Genomic DNA, 21,478 nt, shown 5'->3' with positions numbered 1-21,478 from the left:
AACCTATGCCACAATCAGTGACTGCCATAATACTTCTAAAACTTACTATCCTTCGCTAACAGCTGTTGCAGAAATTTTCTTCACTTACAGAGCACACACTTCATTTCAAGATGCCAGCTCAGATATGTAGAAAGAGTTTAGTTCTATAATTTCAGTACTGTACACCCAATATTCATTTAATTCATTATCAGGAACATCTAAGACTTGATAAGGTACAAAACATAGCATACTGTTCTAAACACTTGAGTCATTACACATTCCTAAAGAAAAACTGTACTCTGAAGCCTCCTTCAACATTTCTATTTCTGTTGATTAAATGTAATGACTTTTGCAATTTACTCACAATATTTATTTCCATATAGCTCCAGATGCTAGGTGTTTCAAAGGCTTAAGGTAGCAGGAGTGGTGTATGGCAGCAAGGCCTGCATCCTGTGGTGCAACAATTACTTCACTCACCCTTTTCCTTTGATGTAGCAGGAAAGCAGAAACAAAGGATCATAAAACCTTGTCCAGTCCACTACCTGATTTTCACTGTAGGAAGCACACATGTACTTGAAGAGAAACACACGATAATAAATGACGGATGAACAAGAGCAGTAGTAGTTGTAGCAGCACTATTGCTTCATGGGGCAGAGTGTAACCAAAATAAACCTTGGGTTGTAGTAAAAAAGCACACACGTATCCACACACACACACACACACACACACACACAGAGAGAGAGAGAAGCAGTAGTACATTGCTGAGATTGCAGGATGATTTAGAATGAGACAACTGCCAAAGAACTGCATTGAAGGGAATATTTAATGTTTATGTAACACTCTTCATCTTTCATATGGGCTACCATAGCCTTCATTTACAGAATAGCAATCTAAGGCAAGCAGCATAAATGATGTCCCCTAAACAACATCAGGACAAAACTCAAAAGGAGCAATGCTGAATTGCCTTTTACGAATGTGCTAGGATGCATTTATCCCTTTTTGAGGCTTCCTGCACATCCTTCATGTGGCTGCTTCTTCCAAAAACCCACATGTACAGGTAATCCTAATATTATCTCAATCCACTGGAAGAATTCATCCTTAAATAAAAGCACTGGAAAAACTATTGTGCTGACCCCCAAGTATTACTTCTGCATATTAAAAGTAAAAAGGTAGAGTAGAAGAATGCTACAGTTGCATGGAAGTTACTCCGATCGTGCAGAATTTAAAACCCAGAATTCTGCTATTGACATATCCAGACACGGCTGGCTAGGGAACAAAAACATCTTCAACTATATACAAAGTTAAAGGGGGAGGGGGGAGAAAATCAGAGGACAATTACCTCCCCCCAAAGTTGGAAGCCAATTAACACAATTTGGTTTTGAGTTATTTACTCAAAAAGGAGGGGAGGTATTTTCCTAGTATAAAGCCACCTAAAAATTGTACTGCACAAAACCTAGCTAATACAATGAAGATTTGGTTAAAAAAAGCTATTTCCAAAAACACTTTACAGATAAAGGCTTTCAAGTGCTGTAACTAGGTGAAAATGTAGTCAATGAGAAACAAAGCTGCGTGCCATGTAGTGTCACAAATACAGTTATGGTTTAAAAAGTTTTAATGCAGAGTCTCAAAACGCTTCAACCTTCTGTGCAAGTTCACTCATCAGGTGGTTCCATATCCTCTGAAGGTATGAATCCTTTTCTTTCTTCTTTTTCTTTGTCTTCTTCTTCATCACATTCTTGCTCCTGCTCAGCAGCAAATGATTCCTGGGATGTGTTCAAATTCTGCTCTTCCATTTGTCCTGGTGGTGGTTCTTCATCATCATTTCCTTTGTTTTCTGCAGTACCTTCTTCAACTACATCTTCCTCAGCAGGATTGTCTCCACCTTTGGTTTCTTCTTCAGCCTTGTTTTCTTCACCTTCAGCTGCTCCCTCCTCCATATTTCCACTTGTTCCTGCCTCACCTTCCTCATGTTCCTCTTTCTCTTCAGGATCATCTGTGAAGGGATTCTCCCCCTGCAAAACAAATCAGAACCACCTGACACCCAGCATTAAACATCACACACTTTAAGGAACTGAGCAGTCTACAATATATAGCTGGGTAAGCATGTTTCTGTTGTTGAGTGGGGCCATCACATAAAAGTAATTTTAAGGCCTTGACTATTGCACTAATTTATTTATTTTTGGTATGCTTTAAACTACAGAACCTGAAGAAAATCAAATACAAAAGAAACAAGAAATCAGGAAACTTTCATTCCTTTTCTTTGACTAGTAGATATAATCAAGTCTCTGATACAAGTGAAAGATCCCTGATCATTTTTGGGGGGACTATGGCATTTCAACCAACAAGTGTCTCAATAATCTTTCTGAAAACAAGAATGTGTTCTCCATTATACAAGCAAACTCATTTCTTTTAAGCTCCAGGATGTGACAAATTTAAAAAGTCATCCCACTCCAGTGGGTGGGTACATATCAATTTATAAAGAGTTTAAAAATATCTTGCAATTTACACAGCAATTACTGTTCATTTTGCAAAAGTTGTTAAAACTCTCCATAGAGTACAGTTTAGGTGTGCCCAATGCCCAGTTCACAGACTGATTGTGGTCTCCTCCCTTCTATTTGCAGCTACTTGGGGAAATTCCACATCCCATCATTTGTGGCCCTTTCCCACATCTTTACAAGAACATATAATGCCTACTGAAACCCTTCCAAACTGCACTGGAAATGAGAGAATGCCTATATAACACTTCCTCTTCCTGGATTCAGAGATGTCTTTCAAGCCTGCTGCAGCATACTAAGCATGCTACATGGTCCATCTGCATCTGTGGACCCTTCACTAGGGTGGATATTCTGGGGCTATTGCTGCCACTCTCAATAAAGTATTTTGAGGGGGAACACAATAGGAAAGAAAGCAAAATGAGAGAGAGGTGATTTTTAAAGTGTATACAGAAACTGGGTGCAAACAGAAAAAACCACTGTAAGATGCAAAGAACTGCATACAGTTGTACCTCTTGTTACGTCAGTCTCTGGTTGCGTTTTTTCAGGATACAAACGCGGCAAACCCGGAAGTATATACTTTCGGGTTTCGCCATGCGCAGAAGCGCTCTGCGCATCTCGTGCATGCGCAGAAGTGCTCTATTGTGGTGCTATAGTTGCAGACTCTTCAGGGTGTGAACGGTACCCTGGAATGGATCAAGTCCGTAACTAGAAGTACCACTGTAGTAAGAAAACATAGGGAAGTTAAGAAGTTGGAGGTGCAGACACGTACAGATGGGGAAATGGAAAAAGGAATGGGTTCAGTGGTCTGCAGAGAGAAATTAAGACTTAGAAACTGAGAGTGCCCTTATAGTAAGGCATGGAGAAGAGAGGGTGCACTATGAAGCAGAGAGATAAAATGGAGATTAGCGGAAAATACATTAAAACTCAGTTAATATTAAAAAATAAAAGCTTTCCCATTGTTAACATAGCAATATGGCTCTTTTTAAGTTTTTTTTTTGGGGGGGGAGTTGTATCTAACATGTGTGTGAATGGAACAGACTTCTCCTTACACACTTCTTCCCTGAAGCCCTCCATGCACCCTCAAAATTTACATTAGAGGGATAGGGTATCCTCTGGAGCAGATTTCAGGAATGCATGGTGGCTGCAGGTAGAAGGAAAGAAGTTATACAGTGCAAGCATCAAGTTCGCTCATGCCACTTTGGATTCTGCCCATAACCCCTCTGTGGGCCGTTCTTATGTTTATATGTTTTACCTTCAAATATCGCTCCAATTTCTTGCTGATAAGTTTATTGTTAAGAATACTTCTTGCAACTACTAATGATGATTTTTTTGACTGTTCCATCATAGCCTAGAAGACAAAATACATAAATAAATGGTCTGCACAAAATGTACCTACATTTCATTCTTTTTTATACCAAGACAGGCCTTCCAAAATACAGTAACTTTTCACACATTTTCATCAGGAACTATTTAATGTGGGAAGGAGACTCACAAACCTCCTCCTACTTCCCAAGCAAAATTGATTTTGACAGGTCAAATTTGGTGTGCAAGGCAGATCCTGAGAATGATCAGGCCTGTGGAGCCAAAAAGGTTCCCCACTCTAGACTTAGACTGTGGAAGCTGAGAAGGAAAAAATCTGCTTTCTCACCTGTCAATTCACCAGACCCTATCCACTGTTAATTCTGAACCTTAATATCCAACCAAACATCTGAGGGCAAATTTATATTTGGCAGTGTAAGTCTGTTTGTTGCATGTGTACCACACCTCTCCCAGTAAACACTGGGTAACACAAAAGAAAGAGACATGTACTGAGCTGCAGCGATCAACTGATTCCACAGCCTACGCCCACTGTGTGAAGCAAGATATACACACCTCTTTCATAAGTTAGTGTTTAACAAAACAGATCAAAAAGTCTACATAAAATTTTTATTGGCCAATGCACTTTTAAAGTTCTTTAGCTTAAGGGTACTGAATTTCAGCGAACAAATTATCAGTTTGCAACTCAAAGACTTCTTAAAAAATTTAATGAAGCAGGTTTTTGGTGTGTGTGTTTTTTAACAAAACCAAGCAGGAGCTACATTTGCAGTCAAAGAACTGCTTGGAAGTAATGGGATGCCATTAGTGGCTATATTACTGCCAGGAGAGTAGCTATACTATATTGATATATATATTTAAAATAGATACTATAGTCTCTTAAGCATGCTCTTTAAAGTATATTTACGTTAAAATAAGCATTAAAGCCCCTAAATTATTCAATTGCTTTAGTCTTCATCTTCTTTTGGCATTATAAAGTTGAATGATGTAGTGATTGTTCAAGCTTCTCCAGTGTGTTTTTGTGGTGAACAGCTAATTCAACAAATCCACTTACTCTGCGGTTGTGGTTATGATCAAGGGACTTCAGATGTTTCTGGATTATTCCATACTGCATCGGAATGAAGAGGTCACAAGCAACACAGTGAGCAGCCTCCACCTTTTTTACAAAATGTTCCATACCTATGTCTGAGAAAAGTTAAAGAAGTCATAATATTACAGACTGTAGAACGCATATGGAAAACCCATGGCCATCTGCTGTGGGAACACAAACTCCTATAAGCCCCAGCCACCATGTCAATGGTGAAGGATGATGAGTGTTAGAAACTGAGATATAAAAACTAGGAGCTAAATGGCACCTTAAACCTAGGTTATGGGTACCGCAACTGAGTGTCTAGGTGTGCTTCTTAATAACAAGAATACAAAGCTGAAAATTAATAAACTGCAGCTAAAATCTTATGTTCATTTTTCACATGGTCTAGTCCTCATTTGAAGGCTGCAAAAAACAAAGCCATACTTCCCCTGCCTGCCCCCCTAATATTCTTATGAGAGTCTCTTCTCCAGTCTTCAAAGAGTGGTTGGAAGTGGGGAGGCAGAAAAAGGTCCTCCTTTCCTTCCAGCAGTGGCAGTTTTAATCTGAAATCTTAGGTGCAAGTACTGTACCCAGAGCTCAAAAACTGTTTGCATTAATGAAATTCTCTGTCGCAAAATGTGCCTGAACAATGGGAGTTGCGAACGCTGTCAGCAACGTCTGGAGGGCCATAGGATTCCTATAGGAAACCTTTGATAGCAGGAAAATATATAGGAGGGTGAAATAACAGACTTCCATTCCTCAGGGGCAGTGGGGGAAATTCTCTCTCTAAAAAAGTACCTGTCCTACCGTACACACAATGACTGTTTTGCACACATAAACACCCCCCTCGACTGTACCAAAGGACCAAAAGGGGGAGGGGGCATTCAATATCCATCTCAGCTAATAGCAAAGTTAATTTAGGCACATCTTTGTCTCACACAGAACATTACGGAATTGCTTCCTATCCTCTATCCTATTTTTCTGAATGAAAACTGAACATTTTTACCCAAGAAAACAACAGTATGTATTGCGTTTTAGCTGAATTTTAAGACACCTACCCTGGGTAAGATCTTGGTCTTTGTAGATCTGTTGTATAACTGCATTAATATCTTCAATTGCTTTACGGCGTTCTTCTGTCTTCTTTGTTTTATTAGCAACATACTCCTGCATTGCAGAAAAGCTTATGAATACTCAATAGTGCATAATACCATACTGGCCTGGCCCAATGCACAACATGCTAGGATTACTATACAGTACAATCAAAGCTATGCCTTCCTTTCCTTTCCCCCATCTCTCTCAAAAGCAAGAACTAAGGTAATGGTGTGGATGTGTTGTGTACTGAAAAATGCAAGAGCAGCACAGATGAACTGAGAGATGCTGATGTTTTCTACTCTGATAGTCATCCAAAAGTACATTTTTTGCCCCACTTGAAATAATTAAAAACCAAATGACAAGGAGGGACTGGGGAAAATGAAGCAAAGTGCCACATCTAGCTTTGCATGTTAATATCTAAAGGAAAATGGAATGCTCAAAGGAAAAAAAAGCCTACCTGGAGGAAGTCAGCTGTTTGCTGGGGCAGCTTGGTTCCAACAAATGCAAAGTGTTCCTTGTGGAATTTGCTCTCCAAATGGTTGGTCATCTCATCCTCATAGAAAGTGCGATACTTGCACAACGAACATACAAACTGAATCCTGTTAAGATATATCAAATAAAGAAAAATCTTTTTATCTGCACAGCAGTAATTTGAAAACTTCCAGTTTCCTTTATGTAGTCAAGCTGATATAGTTTACTATAGCAAAGAACTACAATACACTAGGTGTGCTTGAATAGGCAACACTGCTGTCTTATTCCCAACTGAACTCTTTATAGACCATGTATCCTGAAACTGTTGTTGGTGAATACGTGAGACCATCAACCCTCCAACTTCTTGTTCTAACCCTACCAGCAATCCCCAAGACTGCACAGAACTTCAGTACAGCTGTGGTGTAGAGCACTGGAAGGGCATTGGCTTATTATTATTATTTAAACAGAGAATTGCTTGTTTTTAAATGTTATAATACCTTTGAAAAACTTTTGAAAGTACAACATGAAACATCAACCTCCAACAACTTGTTGGACTTACCTTTCCACCATCCGATCACGATACCTCTTTTTTTGCCTCTCTTGAGTTTTCTTACCAGCTTGCAATTTGCGCTTGATTTGACTGATCTCTTCTTGAATGGTCATAGCTCCTACATGAATAAGATCAGTTTATTTTTTAAAGAATACCTACTCATGGACCTTACTGAACTCCTGGGTAAGATTGGGCTCCAGGTTCCTAATCTACCTTCAATGAAGAGGCCATACTATAACTTATCTGTACACCGCTTGAATAGTTTTTTTAAAAAAATAAAATAGTCTGTAAATTTTCTAAATGAATACATAAAATAATTCACAAAATGCTAGTTTCCTGGAGTTTAATCAGACTTGGAAGCATAATTGCTACTTAAAATTTTAAGACATATATAATTGTTGGGAGACACAACTGTGGGATACACAAAACCAATTGTTCAGTGATGGTTTATATGAGAAGAAAAACATTTAGTTTGCCTCACAGGTTAATTGGAAAGTACTACATATTAAATAGGAATCAGCCTGGTCATTGGATAAAGGATAAAGTGTGAGTTACAGTTTAGACGAACTCTGAGCTTGATCCCACACAGTAGAATTCTCTTCAGGTTATTCCAGGTATAAGTGTTGCTGCTTATATTATTATTTTTTATTACATTTGTATACTGCCCTATACTCATAGATCTCAGTGTTGTCCACAAAATAGAATTACACTATCAACCACACAAAAATATAATAAAAAATAAGAACAGAGACAAACCAGCAACCCCTCTGTGGGAATATGGTCATTTGTCCATAAGAGCATGGGCAAAAGTTCATTATTGCAAGGTGATTTCATAGCAGAAAGCATTGCTTGGAAACATGAGCAGCGCGTGGACAGCTCATGCCATCCGATGATTGGTTCACGTAGCATAGCATGATCAACTGCGTGGTCTGGTGTGAGAACATGAGACTAATGTATTGTATTGTCTTTTATCTGCTGACTGAGGCAAAGCTCTCTCCTTGAATTTGTATCTTTTCTTCGCCATACAATAAAGGTTGGGGCTGCAGCAGCTTCTGGGGAGAGCTGCGGCCAGATTTCTGCAACCCATCTTGGTGTAAGACTGATTATTTACGGATGGCGAGCAGGTTCTCGTCACCCCTCCTTCTATATTGTTATGAGTTTGTGGGGTTCCTGGACCCCAGTTCTAATGCATGGGTGCCAAACACTGGATTTAGCAAAAGGTTGTAGTACAGGCCAAACCAGTTTCAAGTTCAGGAAAACACCTCAGAGAAGAGCCATCAAGGAAAACAAAAGGAAGGTAATGGACAATTAACAAAGCAAATACAGTGGACGCTCAGGTTGCGAACATGATCCATGCAGGATGCACATTTGCAACCTGTGTCTGCACACGCGGGTTGCAATTCAGCACACATGTGTGACTGCTGAAACCTGGAAGTAACATGTTCCGGTACTTCCGTGTTTCGGCAGTCCGCAACCCAAAAAAACGCAACCTGAAGCGGCTGTAACCCAAGGTATGACTGTACTCTGTGCTGGAGGACTAATGGGTGTAAGCCTCTCCTTCAAGTCATAGCTAGCTTGCAGGACAAAGGCCAGGGTTGGAAGGAGAGTAGTGGTATAGGATTGCAGCTGGGAATGATGTGAGGGAAAAGGTGGCAGTCTGTTCAAGGCAGCAAACTGGAGCAGGGTGACAGAGGGCCATGGCTGATTTCTGCTGGCATCTAAGACTGGGATGAAGCGAGTACATCTTGGAGTGTAATGCTATGAACCCCTACCATAGGCTCAGGTTGTTTACATATGTAAATAAACCATATATCCAAGAAACCACAGTCTTTGCTGTGCCTCATTTCCAAGGGAAACACAAACACTGGGTAAGTGTCTGGACTTCTATAATCTTGCACCACTCGGAGATTAGGATGATGTGTAACAATCATGTGTAATAGCATAGCCAACTGGCAGATTTTTATTGCTTCTGGGAGCTATTATTTTTGAATAATTTCACTGTCTGGAAGTGATCTGCTGTGCATGCTGAAGGCATAGCCACATTGGTACTGGAAACTATCTCAAAACAGTTATAGCCTACCTCCACAAATAGTCTAGGGAATTGCTAGAATTAACATCACAATGTAAAACTCTTCTACCTGAATATTTTGATCATTGTAAATTTAACTAATTGTGTTGTACTCAAGATACATGTATTATTAGGGAATACTTGCTAGGTTAGTTCTGAACCAACATGTAAAAACTGAAACTTGGAATTTATCAATGGTTTATAAAATGCTCTAATACAATAATGCGTATCTCCTGCAATATTCCACACATCTTTTAAAAAAATCTTTATTGCATTTTTAAAAATTACAAAGAAAGCATATATTAAACATTACATCCAAATATTCAAAACTAAAAAGAAAAAATATAAAACAAGAAAAATATAAATATAAAAGATACAAACAAAAAAGAAAGAAAGAAATTAATCAGTACACCAAATTATTCAAAGGATACAAACAGTGATTTGGTTATTCTATACACCAAGTTCCCAGAAAGAAATTGCACAATATTCCACACATCTTGTCACAAAAAATAACATAATCACCAGAAGTACCCTAATGCATGTACATTTGAACTTACCTTTCTCAGAGTCTCCTTTTCTTTCCTCATCTTCACCTCCTTCTCCCTCTCCCTCCTAAAATGTAATTAAAGACACTGAAGCATAGAGCTGCACTTGCTTACAGGCAAGGTAACAACACATGTAAAAATAACCTTTACATCAAGTAATCAGGAGTGCTGCTAGCTACCAAGATGATTTGGGGCTTAGACAAAATACAGCCACTGTTCATAACCACAGTACAAAATTACCATTTACTAGAAACATCAATATAGTAGGCTGTGATTGTGAGTATCCTTTAAATTCTCTGCAACAATGAGCAATGAAAAAACCCGTAGCTGCATCAGAATTTGTTTAAGAATTTCATGTTCTAAGAAACCTCTCAAAATCCTAAGATCTGCAATTAAATTTTGAAAAATTGACACTAACTACATTTGGATAGTATGGACTGAAATAGAACTCTGCTCAGTTCTGCACTAATCAAACTATAACTCTATGCTCAAACTCTAAGCCAGAGGTAAGGAACCTCTGGCTCTTCTAACGTTGTTGCACTTTAAATCCCATCAGCCCCAGGGCACATGGCTAATGGTCAGAGATGATGTAAGTTGTAGTCCACCAATATCTGGAGGGCCATTCCTGTTCTATGCCTTCTTAAGTTCTTTGCCATACACAAACATACCTAAAAGGTGGGGAATTGTGTCAGCTGGCCTAACCCCCTTTTGCTGCATCCATCCTATCACTACATCTGCCTGACACCAGTGCAATGAATGCCATATTACAGTAGGGGGCCTTATGCATGCAGGCCAGATCTGATCTCTCACATTTGGGGAACACAATTTACACAAATCAGACCTACATATATTGAGCTATATGCACACAAAACCCAACTTTAACATGCACTAACATCAGATGGGAGCAGAGTCAGCTGGCACAATCCCAATCACTTACAATGAATAGCCAGCAATGCAATCTGTATAGGGTTCACGCTCTATTTGCACACTAACACTTTCTGTCCATCCTATATCTGAGCACAACATAATAGATTATTTGGAAGCAGATGTATTTTGTAATAGATCTATACGTTAAATCTTCAATAAATAACTGAAAAAACACCAAGTATGTCTTCTCAGTGTCAGACCTGACAAAAAGCAAAGTGAATGAGTTACCCCAGTCTACATACCATGAGAATCATTAAAGGAGAGCCAATTATCAACAATTTAAATTATTATACTACTTATTGTAGTGAGGCTGAGGAATGAGCTTGTGTTCACCTCGGGCACCAATGCCTTGAGTCAGCTTTGCTCTTTAAACATTCATTCATCACCTAGTCACACTAGCCTCTGGTTTCTGAACAACAGAAAAAAGGAACTGTACATGGTCTCTCCCTAAACAGAAAGGCAAGCATGGCAGGACGTCATTTGTAACTCTTGTTCCTATCATATATGTATAAGACACTGGGATTATAAATCTTTGTATTTGTAGCAAGACTAAATTCAGACTCACATTTTTAGAACCCTTCTCAGTAGCTTCTCCTTCAGGGCCCTCTTCTGAAAAGAACAACATATCAAGTAACTATACAGACTATAAAATGACTGTAACAGTGCAACCCTATATATGACTTCTCAGAAGCAAGTTCTACTGAGTTCAATTATATTTGCTCCCAGGTAAGTGGGTATAGGGTTGCAGGCCTGAAATATTTCACAAAAAGTTTTGTTTTAATGAACATTAATAAAAAACAGCATACATGGCATCAGACACTGATACAGATTTCTAGAATATCTGGACTCTTGCTAGATCGCTTGTGTGGGGGGCAGAGGCACCTTTATTCATCTCTGGTGGGAATGCCCACTGGTTTCTAAATTTTGGACTAACATTTATAGGGAGATTCCAATATATGTGAAAGTGTTATTGTAATGGCCCCACCGAGTTTCTCAGTTAAATCTCTAGGATGCTTCTGTAATTCATGCTCAAAAGACCTGCTAACATGGACGCAGGGGCTGCAATCAGAATCTTAATAACACAGTGGTGGAAAACACCATTTGATACAAATGTATGAGGACAAACAGCAATTTCAGAGATTGCCCACTATTTAAAGGTCTCTAATGGCTCAGAAGACCCTGAAAATTATATGCTATGTGGAAGGACTTTATTTCTTATATTCTTGGTACTGGTGCACAAAGTTGTCTGCCTGCACTGATGAGGGAAATCTGGTTGTCTTGATGCACCCTTTTCCTGAACAACCAAAGTATAACGTGAAGCTTACTTTTTATATTATATTCCTGTAATCATTGGTTTCTTTCAGTTTAAATAAAGTTTTTAATTTTTTTTTTAATGTTTCAATATTGGCAAACTAAGGTGCAATGAAAAGAAGACAAGGCAGGAGGCTTCAGTGATTTGCTCTTACCATTATCTGAGTCAGAGTTGTCAGAGCCATCAGTTTTTGCTGCCTTACTGTCAGGCTCATCAGAACTGTTAGCCTGTTTTCGTTTATTAGCAGTAGGCTCATTCTTTATTCTTTTTTTCTATGAATTAAAGAAAAGACTGTTTTTACTCACATGCACAGTCTAAAAGTTCTCTTATCACCAACCAAGAAATGTGCATTCATTCACATTTTATGTTCTCTACACTCAAGAAAACTCATTTCAACAGGTACAGACATGCACACCTAAGACCTGACCTATTTTATAAGAAACGAACGAATGAATCCCAGGTCACACTTCCTAGATATGACTAAAATCCAGTGATTAATCTTTTTAGTGTTAAGGCAGCATACTGAAGACAATGAGATTCCTAAAGAACAGTTTAAAATAAAGATGTGCCAAGCAGATGTAAGAGACAGAGAAGAAAAATGTTCCCTATAATAAAACAGTTTAAATTACAAAACAGACTCCTTTGCACTCAGTTCTAGGCAGTTCTCTTGCTGGGCAATGTCCCTAAAAATGGGGCAGAAAACAGGTGGGAGAAGATCACATAGGTACTTACTTTAAAATCTGCATCCCACATTTTCCAGTTTCTCCTCATTCGTTGTTTCATGCCGCCTCCTCCAAAGCGCATGTTGCCAGAGAAACTTCGCATTCCCTGGAACATGTTGTATTCAGGGAATAGTTTGTGGGAGAAAAGGGATGGGGGCCTATTGGGGCCATGGCCCCGTCCTCCCATTGGCACTGGCGGTTCATTCCACTGTCCGCCCATGCGCCCAGAATATGCAGAAGCCATGGGTCTGTTATTTCGCCTGTCTCTGGCCCAGTTCTGACCCCGGTGGCCAAAGTTGTCACGTGCTCTGTTGTGGTACTGGTCCCTGCGGTTCCCATAGGAGTTGTCATAGTGGCCTTCATAGGCATTGTCGGTGTCATGTTCAGCTTCACTGTAATCATAGCCGGATCTGTATAGATCACGGTCGTTTAGTGAAGGCCTTGAGTCGTAGGACTCATATGTATCATACCTGCAAGAATTGCACAGCAAGCAAGGAATCTAATCAGTAGCATATAGAGCACCATGTTAAAGTGTCTGCCAAAAATGGCAGTAAAACAGGTCACATTAAAGGAAACAACCTCTCATAATTGTTCTGGAGTCAAGGTAATAACAAAGCTCAACTGAAGTTTTAACTCAGTATGAGAATTATTCCCTTGGGCATTATAGCAGTGGGGAAGGACATAGAGGGGGCAATCAACATAAGGTTACATAGAATTCTTGTTCTGTTTAGCCTCAGTCAATCACAGAAAGAGCATAGCACTCTGATCAGATTGACAAACATATTTTCAATTTGGGGGAGTCATACAAATTCTTAATTTTTTCCTTTTACTGGTTTCATACTCTAATCACTTCAGGTGTTCAGCTATGCAAAACAAGTGAAGTCACTGGATGCAAGGTCGGTTCCCACAAATTATTAGCAGTTTGGAAAATAAAGTGGTTTTAGTAAGAAGAAAAGAAAGCAGAAATCATCTATATACTAAAGAGATGCTTATACATGACATTTTGCCTGCAGGAAAGCTCAGTGCAGACAAAATATGTGAGTACACCTTACAATTCCATTTTCTATGCTCACTATAATGAGTGGCTGAGACAAACAAGTTGACTTGTTTCTATAAAGGAGAGCTTTGAACCAGCACAATTTCACAAGAATGTTCCATAAGCTGCAGAAGAACTTTAAATTTAAGCTACATACTATGCATGTAAAACAGTACAGAGGCTCTGAGACAAAGATGCAGTTGAATGCCAAAATCCACATTATTCCTGAAAGCATGTTGTTTCAATTGCTATGGCAGACCAAAACAAAGTCATGTTGCACTTAATAAAACCAGTACTGGGCACAAGTGCAAAAATCAACGGTCAAGCTTTGTATCAAGGTTCTGAAAGCAAGGACATGGAAAGGAAACAATGGCTGAGGAGGAGACTTTAAAAACTAACTCTGAACAAAAAGTGTCATTCTAAAAGCTATCAGGGTAAGCTCAAATATTCCATCTATCAACCCTATCTTGTGCCAATTTATATCATAGCACTACTCACTGTTGTAGCTGAGCCTTCTATGAAATTGTTTTCCAAAATATATATCTATTTCAACTTCCTGCTATTTAGTCTCTAATGCTCACCTAGGCTCTCAAGTGAGAATTAACAGTGCTGGGTTAATATTCACCTAGTATGATAGAACTGAAAATAGGGAGATGCATCACACTGGCTTCCAAATGTGCACAGGGTTGCAACTTCAGCAGAGCCTGACAACCTGAGTCAGTATCTGCAAAGGGGAGATTAAACTTTTATACTCTTCCAGCACATGAAATCTGTAGTTTAAACACAGAAATACTATTTGGCAAAACTATCTACAACAATTACCTTTCTTAGGCAAGAGATGCTGTTTTAATGAGTGCAAATAGAGAGCATACACTACCAAAATCACATTTGATACTATGTAATCCCTTAAGGATTTCTGTAAATCTCCTGCATCTTCTATTTTTATGAAAATGTCATAAATTAAAAACTGACACAATATCAGTAAGATAAATATTAAGGAGTAGCGAAGGTATTTTAAAATAAAAAATATTAATATCCTCTATGATACTGTAAGCTACTTTTAGAACCTGGTAAACAAACAGTGACAACACATAGAAAAGCAGTACAGAATGCTATGCATAATTTACCCATTACAGTTTAAGTACTATGCTTTGATTCCACTAAGCTGCATGAATGTACACAAAACGGGTTATAATACAGTGACCCCTTGACACCTTTCCCAGAGGGAATGACACATACAATTTATTTAGACATAGTTCATTCACCTGACCTCTAGAAATGCATCCATGAAACAGGACTGTCAACCAATAAAACCCTAAATATAGCCATTCTAGTGAAGTGCACTAACTGTCTGGGAATCAATGTCTCTAAAACTGTTAAAATCTCAGGTATAAGTGTGAAGCAAATACTTCTGACATCTTTTTATACCGTATATCCTGCTTAACAGCAATAAGCACTAGTCACTTCAACAATCCAAAGTTAACTTCCTTATGTATGAACAATAACTTAAGCAATTTATTAATGACTTCTAGGGATGAGAAATGTACTGAGAAAAGATTCTACAGAATTCTCTATTTACTTATTTTCTGTTTCAGTTGGCTGGAGCAAAATCTTAAGTTATGGTAACCAACTAAACACATATCCCATTAACATTGATGGTACCTTACATACACTCTGTGAAAATAGTGACCTATCCAAAACTATATGAGATTTCTAAAACCTGCTATTCTTTCAGACTATTTCATTACAATTAATTTATCAACTGTTACAGTATTAACAAACTTTCCTCACTAAAAGATGCTTACAGTGGTACCTTGGGTTAAGAACTTAATTCGTTCTGGAGGTCTGTTCTTAACCTGAAACCGTTCTTAACCTGAGGTACCACTTTAGCTAATGGGGCCTCCTGCTGCTGCTGTGGTGCGATTTACATTCTCATCCTGAAGCAAAGTTCTTAACCTGAGGTACTATTTCTGGGTTAGCGGAGTCTGTAACCTGAAGCGTCTGTAACCTGAGGTACCACTGTACAAGCACCTTATTTTCAAAGCTAAGGCAGAGGAAGTACAACTTGGCTAATTCTGTCTCTTCCCCACCCCCCAGCTCTATAAGCAACAGCAAAGATATGAAGCAAAGACCAATACTATCAGTCGGAGAACAAAGGGAACAGCTCTTAGGCAACAGCACATTAGATCAACATGTCTTTCAGAAACTGCCCTGATCTATAACTATTACTGAACCTTTTCACCTTTGTCTCTACACTCACCTGTCTCCACCTGAGCCATAATGTCCTCCTTGCATCGTGTCAGTTTCTAGATGAGACACCATATCTAAGCGCTTGTTAAATTTTGTTATTACATCAGCACTGGTGCCAGTGGATGCGTTATAGTTCATGTCTGTATCTGAATTAGGCATTTCCCAAGAGTTTGAAGTGGCCATACCGTACCCATAATTGCCAGAGTTATCCTGACTGTATCCATATCCATAATTATAGTCCTCGTAACCTGAAATGAGAAGCAGTCACTGAATTTTTTGGTAAGCATAGATTGCCTGCCATACATAAGCATCTAATGCAAGATTATCACCGTCAAGAATGCTCTTCAGGATATAGCTGTGTCTAAAATGTCTGGACAAACATTTTCTGAACTCCTACCAAATATTAAACTTCTTACCTATGGAAAAAGTACATAGCAAATTTCCTGCTAAAGTCAACCTTCATTTTTATCTCATCTGCAAAAGGGCTCAGCTGCTACCGCATTGGTATTACCTCCAACTATAGCACCATTAACAATACCGTCAGGTGTATCCTGATTGCTAGAGAGGCCCAAGGTGGCAGCCTCCATGAGCAGCACATCTTACCTTGGATAATGGTCCACCTCTCTTTGGGGGGGGGGAGTTTTCAGGAGAGACACTTAGCACCTACCCCAGCATCTACAATTAGTCATTTACATAAGAAATCTGCTGAATTTGTGGGTAGCCAATAAAATATTCTCAAATCACTTAAAAAATTCTAGCAAGTGGCACAACAGTGTCAATAAGAAGAGAACCTAATTGCAAGACACCATATTTCATCTTCACACAATACTGTAAGGACACAAATTTAGAATTAAAACTGATTAAGGGTGGAAATGAAAATTCATCACATCCAGTAAAATAAAGTTATTCAAGCTAATAGTACTGACTACTTATAATTTATTTCATTTATGAATTGCTTCCCATCAGGCATCCCAAAGCCATTTACAATAGTAATTGGACTGCAGAATACAATGCAGAACTGGATCCCCAGCATGCCTTCCATGATTTATATACTCCATTGTTACCCACACTTCATAATTTGAAACTAACACTGCGTCCTATACATGTTTACTGGAAATCATCCCATTCTGTTCCAAGGGGTTGAATTCCTGCTGTTTATACAATTACAGCTTAACAGTTTGATCCTAAATATGGTTATTCGGAAGTAATCCCATTTACCGGTAATTTAGTGGGGCATACTCCCCCCAAACTCTATATAGTATTTCATCTGAAATATCTAAATTCCTATGAAAGTTCATGATGCTTTGTTATTCTTTGAACATTTGGAAAAGAGCTAGCAAGCAAGCGGAATTTGGCTATAATGCTATGCACATTTCTTGTGATAAATCTCAATGAAGTAATTGGGCTATTTCTGAGTTAACATGAATATGATTGTTAGCATGTAGGAGGTGAAAGGAGATAAATTAATGCCCAAATTAGACATACAGATGATCAAATATCAGCCATAAGTAAGAATCCGCAGTAGTCTCACTGACAGGGCCAGAAACTGTAACATAAACTCTGACTTAACGATATTGATGGATAAAAGGAGCATGAGTGCCAGAAGATATTAAAAGGAGGAAATACACCAAAACTGTGAAAACCGTTACATTTCAACATTAGTTCTGAATTTACTTTTTGATTTAACTGTTATGCATATTGGCAGTCAACTAAGGTTTTATGGTACTTGCCTCTATTTGTGCCAGAGTTCCAGTTTCCATAACCTAGAAAGAAGATACCCCAGAGGTAAAAAATCATGTTAGTTATAAGGTTATTATCATTCTACCCAAAGTACTATTCAAAATACTAAGCAGACCTGGCATGAATATTCATTGAATGACAGTTAAATCACAAGAAAAAAGTTTAACAAAAATTGACCTAACTTCATTTCATCTGACAGCTTGTAATTGACATTTTTTTGATCTGTGGACAGATGGAATGTGCTATCTGCACTGCCCATGGTCTAACCTGCAGTCTACATTATTTTGTAGAACCCTCTCATCTGGTGTGTACTCTTGTTGCTAATAATGATAGGCTAACCTTGAGTTACACAGACTTAAACAACTATGGCAAGCACTGCCACTCAAAGGAAATCCCAGGCTATGTTTATAGACAGCATGGGGGGGGGGTAGGAAAGGGTGGTATGGTATGTTGAGATAGCAGAATCCTAAGAATCCAGCACTTCTGAAGGCACTTCTGAAAGCATCCAAACAAAGCTTTTATACCTTAGCAATACAGAGCAAAAACATTACAAAGCTATTGAGACCTATCAGCCTGCAACATCTTGTGAATGTATCCCACTAGTAACCTATGGCATCTCATTTTTCAATTTATAGTTTATTAAATTAAAAAACTATCAATTAATAAAAGGTTGTTTAAGCCATTTAAAATGCACATTTTCCATCCCTCAGCCTCCTGTCAACATTGCCCTCAGTATTCCAACTTTATCGAAAAGTTTCTCTTTCATTTCTGTCATGAATCTCTTACACATTCTACAGCACACATATACTCATGTACATGAAAATTCTCAAACTGGCACAACACTAGGATGATTGTTTTTAATTACTTTATTGTAGTCTGATAAAAGTAAGGCTCAGACAGAATTACTTAGCATTCATAAGGACATTGCTGAAAATATATATCAATATCCCCTTCAGACCTGCTTCACCTGCCCGAATAGTGGGGACTACTACACAAAAATAGGCTCAATGATAATGTCATGAATCAATCCTGTTTAAATCAATAGCATAAGGATTACAAGTTCAACTGCATCCAGTGAAATCTCCATTTCAAAGCACTCTGACCAGAAGTAAATAAGAAAAGGATTATTGCTAATTTACATTAGCTTGGAATATTAGGGAGTGAGTAATCATTTGTAGGCCAGTATATATGTAACGTACAACTATAGTTTAGAGATCAGGAGTAGGCCACAGGATCACATGCTCCTTGTCTCTCCCATCTCACACATCATCCCTTCTCTATCCTCATTTATTTTTTGTAACTGTTACTAAGGGAGCGCCTAACAGTTCCTTGGAACATCCATTAGCAGAATCACTAACAATCACATGTGAACCGTGGTAAAAGGGGATAATAGGGAATTCCCACAGAAGGTGTGAAGGAGCACATAAACAGACACCTTCTTCTCCATAAACCAAGACTATAAATGAAAATGCACTGACCTTGAAGCAGCAATAACTACTATTTAGGTACTAATTCAGAACATTGCTGCTTAAGGCCTTTTAACTCCAACACTACCCTTCTAAAAGGAATCAAAGTCCACAAGGAGCAAAGAGCTACAACGGCTAGCTGTAAAGCATGTATCACTGCTACAATCTCCTATAAAGAGGTTGAACTAGTACCAGAACAGTAGTCCTCTGAAACCTAGCACACAGTCCTTTTACTAAAGATGAAAAATACACCAATTCTGAACAACTAGATTTGTATAATTAATCAAAAATATATTTACTGAAAGATGCATTAGACCTTAAGGGACCTGCGCTTGTCCAGAAGACACAGCAATATCGTGAGGCACAAGAACTTTTGTAGCCATTTAGCGGACACAGAATACAACTCCTATAGTACATCAGAATCAGTACAAGTAACTTGTATAGCCACTACAAACGGCCACTAACAGTGCACGTCTCAGAAACCTATTGAGTTCAATGGACTTTACTTGATGTATGTATGTATGTGATTGTGGCTCAGCATTTTTGCCCAAAATCTTAATTTGTTCAAGTAAGGGGATGACTGCTTTTACTCAGGAGCACTCTGTTCACAGTGAGAAGCACACTACATATGCTTTCACCCATTTGTATTCCTAGTGTTCACTTCCTGGTGCAAAGTAAGCCCGGCACCTTGCTCACTAATAACATTTTCCATTTAACTATCATAACCCATTTGAAATCAAAACAGGAGTGATTAACTCCTCAGATAATCATCAAATTAGGCATATCATTAAAATCTAAAGTATCTTTATTTCATAACAAAGATAACGTGTCAAAACTTCACAGAAATATAGTATTACAGTATTTCCAGTACTGCTATTTCACTAGCACAGTAGACTTCTGCTTGCACACCAGAACTTCCCCCTCCTCTCTCCTGCAATCTCCCCACCCTCAGAACCTCCTCCAGAGCAAGTAGAACTCCAGACATGCAGCTGGACAGAACCCATGCTTCTCACATTCCAGTATCAAGTCCCTACTCAAACATTTGAAGCCAAAAATATGACTAATTGAGGTTAGTTAGAAAAACATTGATCAGGGAAATGTTGGTCTCGCAGAGTGAGTGGCTGGGAGGAGAAAGGAAAGATCTCAGGTGAGAACTGGGAGAAGCTACTATCTTATGTGGGTGGTAAGGGTTAAGAACTACCTTTGAGAGAACTCCATACTCTATTTTTACCTTTACCTTTGATAAAAATATTAATGACTGAGAAAAATATTGACCATGGTACATGCTGAGGGAATGAATACCACCTGCATCTGTCACATATGGGAATTAGGAAGTGACATAACCAAAGGGCAAGAAAGGCAAATGTTGACACCGCAAGTTCTGATAGCCGTATAACATCGCGCATGCATAAACCTAAACGAACAGCGGGCAGCTAGGATTCAAGGGGAGATGCCACGTTCGCGTTTTTATTTTATTTTATTTAGAAAGCAACTCCTCTTTGGCAAACAGCCTTTCTAAATCCCAAAGAGTGTTAGTTGGTGGTTCAGCAAGGGGGAAACAATGGCAGTTATTCCAAGGGAAGCCATAACCGATCGGACACGGGGGAAGGTTCCCCCCCTTTTTTTTTCTTCCTGCGCCACCTTCCCACACCCACTCCTATTATAACAGCTCGCAAATACCAAGCAGTGGGGTGCGCGTGTGCAAAGACGGCAGAGACGCAAAGATTCATCCCTCCTTCCTTCCCTCCCACCCCGATTCTGAGGCGGCGGGCGCGGAGGAGCAATGCTGACATTCACCTTTCCCCGATCCCATTCGCACAACGAGGGGCGGGCGGCTGAGGAGGGCGGCGCACCCTGCGCGCACAGCCTGAAACCGTCCAAGAACCTCCCCGCCCCCCACGCGCCATTTCTTTATTTGGCGGGAGCAACGGGAAAACGACGCCTGGCAAACACCTCAGCAACCCACCCCCGCGGGGAACGGGGGTTTGCACAGCGTTGCCAGGAGAGAAGGGAAAGGCAGCGCTGCTGACCCCACCCCCCGAGATGTTGACACAGGGCCGGGCCCTGCGCTCCCTTTGGCCCACTCGCGGTGGGTGGGAGGAACCCGGCCCCCCACCCTCACGCCCGACAGGCGGCCGCCCTCTCCCCCCCCCTCCCCCGGCCCCCGACGCTCACCTGAATAGCTCATGATGGCGGTGGCGGCTCCACTACAAACCCACACTCCTCACACCCGTTACCTCCTGCGCCAGACGGCAACGGCAGCTTGCTAGCCCCGCCTCCCGACACTGTTGGCCGCGCTCGCTCACCTAGCCGGTCAGCCATTGGCGGTTACGGCGGTTAGTTCCGCCCCCCCTCGCACGCTATTGGGAGCAGAGGCCTAGAGCCCTCGTATTTCATTAGAGGCGGGAGGCATCGATCAGAACCACTTCGGTTAACCTATAA

At 39.7% G+C, this 21,478-nt stretch overlaps 1 protein-coding gene across 1 annotated transcript; it reads right to left on the bottom strand.

The window, feature by feature from the left end:
* Positions 1 to 784: 784 nt before the first annotated feature.
* Positions 785 to 21,373, bottom strand: AKAP8L (A-kinase anchoring protein 8 like). The gene is given in 14 exon segments (XM_079966040.1): positions 785 to 1,991; positions 3,727 to 3,822; positions 4,843 to 4,973; positions 5,916 to 6,021; positions 6,407 to 6,548; positions 6,980 to 7,088; positions 9,596 to 9,650; positions 11,076 to 11,119; positions 11,977 to 12,094; positions 12,555 to 13,014; positions 15,841 to 16,078; positions 17,561 to 17,593; positions 21,212 to 21,247; positions 21,250 to 21,373. Coding segments are annotated over 14 exon segments (2,037 nt in total). The 5' UTR covers positions 21,359 to 21,373; the 3' UTR covers positions 785 to 1,631.
* Positions 21,374 to 21,478: the final 105 nt, after the last annotated feature.

Source organism: Podarcis cretensis (genome assembly GCF_951804945.1).
Source record: "Podarcis cretensis genome assembly, chromosome: 2".
NCBI classification, from domain to species: domain Eukaryota; kingdom Metazoa; phylum Chordata; class Lepidosauria; order Squamata; family Lacertidae; genus Podarcis; species Podarcis cretensis.
This window is presented reverse-complemented; position numbering and strand designations above follow the sequence as displayed.